Below are 5,911 nucleotides of genomic sequence, written 5' to 3'. Positions count from 1 at the left end.
GGGTTTTTCAGGGGTTGTTTTGGGGTTTTTTTTCTTCATTATTTAGTTTTCAAAACAGAGTACACAACTGCTTGAAGAGAGCAGATGTACAATGGCAGGAAAGTAGTTCTCAAAGGCTCAAGCGATATTTTCAAGTTGTTTGTATTTACAGGGCATTTCCTCCTTGGAGACAGCGTCAGCTCGTAGTGCCCCAATGACAGAAATGAAAACAGCTATTAGGAAGAAATTATTAAATGGAACATTTTAACTTTGTGGGAAGTTTGGTTAGGCTGTCACCTAAAAGAGGTGACAAATGCAGAGTTTTGCATTCTCTACCAAAGCAAAGTTCCCAAATTGAAATGGATAGTTCTTGAAATACCAGTGGATATCTGAAAGTGTCCTATTAATGTTTGACTGTCTAGAAGCCCAAATCATAAATAGGAGTTGATGGGGAGGAGGGTGGCTGGCAGGTCCTGAAGATAGATTTCATAAAGAATCTGCATAAAACTCTCTGGATTTTGTAACAGTTCTTTTGAATAAATATAATAGAAAAGTGTCTAAAATTAATTGACAAAAAACTGGAGGAACATGAGAAGGAGGAGGATGAAGTATCAGATGTGATGCTCTACCTAGTAAAAGAAAATATATTTTCTTTGCTGGCTTCACCTTGTGCAGATACTAGGAGAGCACAGAGATAGTCTCCTATTTTTGTGAGGAAGTAACTTCTGCTACCTCTGATCATATGCATAAAAAGATGGCATGTTACTCTTAGGCAGACTGAATCTAGTGATAGGGATAAAGAATTTCTTTGAAGAAAAGCCCTAGAAAAATCCAGTCACAGTAATAAACTCCCTCTGAGAGTTTACTGTGTATCAGTAATAGAAGCAGACCATGGAGAGAAATGAAATTGATATCATGCCCAAGGCGTATGTGTTGGGGAAAAATCAGAGAAGTTTTTGCATGTCATAGATACTGAAAACAGATCTCTGATTGACACCTTTCTCCTTATGGACTGCCTGTCTGGAGTTCTTTGGGGAATTGTTTTTGAAGGTGGAGAAGGGAAAGGAGGTGAGAGCAACTATTCTGGTTGCATGGGACATCCCCTAACTCTCATGTTATAACATGTTACATGCAGGATTATCAAGGATATGGAAAATTTACTTGATTGTCATACTATTAATTATTCATGAGGAGACCAACTTTCAAACTGATGATAGTGCATACTGCTGTAGGGATATCTGCCTCTCTGATGTCCTTGGAGGTGTTCTTAGGTTGGAACTTGGCCATTACCTTTCTCAGGGCGGGATCTTGTGCCCTCCCTGCAGACCCGGCTGGGACTTGGCTCCCTCTGTCTCTTGTGTTTGTCCATCAAGAACTGGATTTAGTTCAACACCTGCAGTCTCTTGAAGATTAAAAAGTATTACCTCTCAGCCAGGCAGCTTTAAACAAGTACCATTTGAGCTCTGTCAAGACAGAGGTAACCTGATGCCATGAGCTGTGGTCTGTCTTCATGCTAAGCTGACCATGTATTGCTTGTTGTCTGGAGTGGTGACTTGGTTTCCTGAAGCACATGAGTTCAGTTAATGGCATTTGGAAGGGTACAACACTGGAGTGGTCTGTTTGTCTGTCTAATTGGCACTGGGAATTGGTAGCTGTGATTCAGCAGGCAGCTCCAGGCATTGGGTGGGAAACACAGAGTATGCTTCAGTTCACTCTGCATACAGCATCAGTCACATTTCAGTGTTTATTAATGTTGATTTAAAAGTCTCTGTGCTTTTAAACCATGACCTCTTTCATTGATATGTCATGTTGGATAGCTTTCTTCCTTTTTATTTTCTGCTTGAAAAATCAAGGTCTTTCCCTCCAGCCTTGAGAATTTTGTCTTGTAAGTCTTCTTTGTCTGCAACAAGTAAGCTTTGCCATAACACTGTAGCTGAAAGTAAAGTATTTTAGTAATGTCTGATAAATAGATTTTCTTAATATCTTTTATTTTTTTAAATCCAAGTAGTAAATATAGATCTGTTACCTGTGCTTTAGGTAGTCTGTTTGAGAGGGCTCAGCTCGGAAACTTGCTTAATATTTTAGAAAACCAAATGTAAATGTGTTTCCTCTCCTTGCAAAAGGCTGCCAGACTCTTAATTGTTATGTTTTACATTATGAGTAGGCCACGCTATTATTTTTCCTTTCCAACAACTGAAGGATGAAAAATTCAAGCACAGATGACAAACCCTTTATTGTTGGCTTATTTTTCTTTCATATATGGGGTATGATTAAATGTATGCTGTCAGAGACCTCTTTACAGTTTGTTAGTATTTGAGATGTGTCAGCAGCATTATTAATTTATGTATAAGAAAATCTAATGGAAAATTGTTAAGTTGATGTTTTAGTTCCTATAGTGAGAACATTTCAGGTATTCATCTCATATCGTTGCAGAAATTGCTTGGCTCAAGTAGATACCACAAAATCATGTTTTAATGATTTTTTCCTTTTTCCATCTTTTATTTTTTTTCACAGTCACATGACACAATCAGCCACATTTGAAGACCCTCGAATAGAGAGCTGCCAAATAACCCCTCCAGCCCCTCGGAAAGTGGAAATGAGGAGGGATCCTGTGCTAGGATTTGGGTTTGTGGCTGGTAGTGAAAAGCCAGTTGTTGTACGCTCAGTAACACCAGGTATGTTTTCCCCACCTGACTCCAAAAGCAAACTTGGACTTAATCTACTGAGGTGAAATACAGTTACAAAGAGTACTGATAAAATATTCAGACAAAGTAATCACTATGTAGGATTTTTAAGCCTTGTATTACTGAGTATTTTCCTTCCTTGCACTCCTTTTTGAACGTTATGTAAATATGTTAACAGAAAGCCAGTTTTAGGTTATTGCTCTGAGCCATTATTCTTGTTTGCTTGAAAGAAATTAACCCACTTCATTCAAGGAAAGAAGGTCTTCTCCCTGTTATGTTTATATTGGTTTGATGTCACCTTCATTGCCATTGAATCAGTGTTTTCAAGAGGCACGTTAAGTTACGAGATTAAAACTTACATATTTTTCATTGCTTTTATCATCAGCTTCCCAAGGATAAACTAGGTTTCTAACTATAATATTTAGTTCTTACTATGACATTTGGTTTTAAAAGAGAGAATGTTCTTGCTGGCTTTTTTTTTTTTTTTTAAATAAATATTTCTGTATAACCATGTGTCAAAAAGCCGGGTCAAAATAGATCCGTTAATGTCTTACCTGGAGTGAAAATTAGTCAGGTTTCTGGTATTTTTGAACTTTTGGGTGACCAGACCTGGGACTGCTTAGTCTCCCAAATAGCGGGCTTCTGCTCTCTGTGCTTAAAAGTTCTGTTACATAAAATTGCCTTGGAGCCAAGGGCAGGGATTTGACTTTGCTCTTGTTCGATATGTTCTCCAGAACCCCCACAGAGAGCAGAGGAGAGGCAAAATTGACTTTGTGAAATACTGATGTCATTTACCCACGTCTGTGCATTGATTATATTTGTATTGCTTTCAGATGAAATGAGTGGTGCAACGGATGTTTGAACTAGATCCAGACAGTTCTTTTCCCCCAACTTAGCATTATTAATGTTGTTTCATATTAAAGTTCAGTTTGAAAAAGGTGTTTATTATTTTCTGTTCCAAGTGAATAGGAGGAAAGATCAGCTCAGGACAACATGGATTTGTGTCCATTTGTGCCGTATATATAAGCGAAGTAAAGTTTTGAAACCAAACAGAGGAAAGGAACAGCATTAGCTCACTTGTTAAATGAATTGGTTTTAATACTGAAATATTTTCTTTTAAGACTTTCTCTTCATATTGGTAATATTATTGGGTTTGTTATGAATCATCGTTGCAGAGTTTAAAGACAGAAGACTAGAGAGCATATATCTTCACTAGCAGTTGCGATGTTACACCGTCTTCTGGACATGTAATTGTGCTGAGAAGCAAAGCATTGTGTGCATTTTATAAACCGTAAACTCAATATGCATTTCAGCAGTGTCAGAATCCAAAGCACATAGACGCATACACATCTGATTGTCTACTCACACTAATGCTGAATATCTGTGTCTAACTGAAAGTAGCAATGGTTTTGAACATACATAAAACTTGTGTTCACCAATCGGTAGGAATCCAGAGGAAGAGACTCAAAGACTGGAGGTAGAGAAACTTACTGTCTTCAGATTTAAGGAAACAGGTTTGTTTTGCCCAGAATGGAAAAGTCAGAGGAGGGACCTGCGAATGACTTTCAAAAATATAAGTGATGTTTCATAGGAAGAATGAATAAGATGTTCTTCAGTGTTACTTTGCCTGGGACAGGAAACAATATGTTACAACAAGGAAGATCTGGTGTAGACACCAGGGGAAAAGACTTCCTGATATTAACAGCAGTTAAACAGGCTTATTTTTTTAATGGGAAAAGGAGTTGTCCTCTGGATGGTCTCTCAAGAGTATTAGAGAAGCATTGATCAGGGATGGGTAAGGTATGGGTGATCACAACTTAAAGGGTGAATTAGGCTACCTCCTATGGCTCCTTTTGGTCCTTTGGAAAATCAAGCCATTTTTTTTTTAGGTGGCTAAATGTGGGTTTGGATCTTAACTTGAAGAACTTCAGTAGAAACCGCTAAGCCACTAGCTTTCAAGATTTTCCTGGTGAGGAAGTAATGGTAATGTCAGAAATAGCGTTAGTGTTAAATGTGCCATTGGTTGAAGAAAAAACTACTCATACTACGTGAAAAACAGTGTGTATCTGTGCATTTACAATGGTCTACTAACTTGTGCTTTTTTTTTTTTTTCATTTGTCTCCAGGCGGCCCATCTGAAGGAAAACTTATACCAGGGGATCAGATCATAATGATTAATGATGAGCCAGTCAGCACCGCCCCAAGGGAGAGAGTCATCGACCTTGTCAGGTAGTTGATGTCCTGTCACTTAAATTATGGACCCAGTGGCTTATTGCCTGTGCAGTCATTTGATAATACAGAAAGTCTTGCCTTCTTATGGCTGAGAAGAGAGAAAATAATGTTACTTGAGTCATAATGAAGAATGATAAAGTATTTTAGCATGGAAATTAAGTGTGCTCTTAAATGTCCTCTGGGTAGCTGAAAAAATATAATAAGATATTCCAAAAGCTCCAGAATACTTGGCTGTCAAAAGAGGAATAGCATTCTCCTGATATTTATTTTTAGTATGGGTTGTTGAAAAATTAATTCGTGGACTAAGACAGTCACCATTGCTCTATTGCTTTTTTCACATGAAGAAAGTTGAGTCAGGTCTGTGTTACGTGGAGAGGAAAGAAAATGTGGTGGGGTAATTTTTGAGAGCAGATTAATGCATGTAAATGGAAGTCTGTAGGGAAGTTCAAAGAGTGGCTGGATTGAAGGTAGGTGAGTTTTTGTAAGAAAAAGAGGCATGGATGTGGAGATAGGAGATAGAAAACAAGACCAAAAAGTGACTGGGGAGAATGCAGGAAATATTTATAATGGGATGTAGAAGGAAAGAAAGGACAGGGACTGACAAACACTCAGGATGTAGAAAAAGATCTGATTGACATAATAAGCTTTGCATTTTGAGTAACAAGAAATGTTAGTGCATTGTATAGAAAAATGACTAGTAGGTAAAAAATTAAACATTAAAATTATTATTTTAAATTCCAATAGCCTGCTTGCTGGATAACAGTTTTGTTTCTGTGTTTTCCGTCTCATTGGTTTAAACTCTGAATTGGTGGGTCTAGTCGATTTCCTGGGAGACACTCAAGTTTTAACTGTGAAGGTACCTCTGCTCAGAACTGGTAGTGTTGTTAGTGTTACCCGTGTAGTTTTGGAAAGTTGCATTTGCTTCTAGAAAATTTGGCAGGAGGTGCCGTGATGATTGCACTCCTCTTGAAGATCAAAGTTTCAGCAAATGGGTGCTCATTTGCTGGGGATTCAGCT

At 37.9% G+C, this 5,911-nt stretch overlaps 1 protein-coding gene across 1 annotated transcript; it reads left to right on the top strand.

The window, feature by feature from the left end:
• Window positions 1-870: 870 nt before the first annotated feature.
• LOC104467139 (FERM and PDZ domain-containing protein 4-like) lies at window positions 871-4,891 on the top strand (the record flags this gene model as incomplete). Its single annotated transcript, XM_010080787.1, has 4 exons — window positions 871-905; window positions 2,494-2,654; window positions 2,916-2,993; window positions 4,789-4,891. Coding segments are annotated over exons 1-4 (377 nt in total), but the record flags the coding sequence as incomplete, so codon positions are not given.
• Between the last annotated feature and the right edge of the window lie 1,020 nt (window positions 4,892-5,911).

Source organism: Pterocles gutturalis, unplaced genomic scaffold (assembly GCF_000699245.1).
Source record: "Pterocles gutturalis isolate BGI_N339 unplaced genomic scaffold, ASM69924v1 scaffold39384, whole genome shotgun sequence".
Lineage (NCBI taxonomy): Eukaryota > Metazoa > Chordata > Aves > Pterocliformes > Pteroclidae > Pterocles > Pterocles gutturalis.
This window is presented reverse-complemented; position numbering and strand designations above follow the sequence as displayed.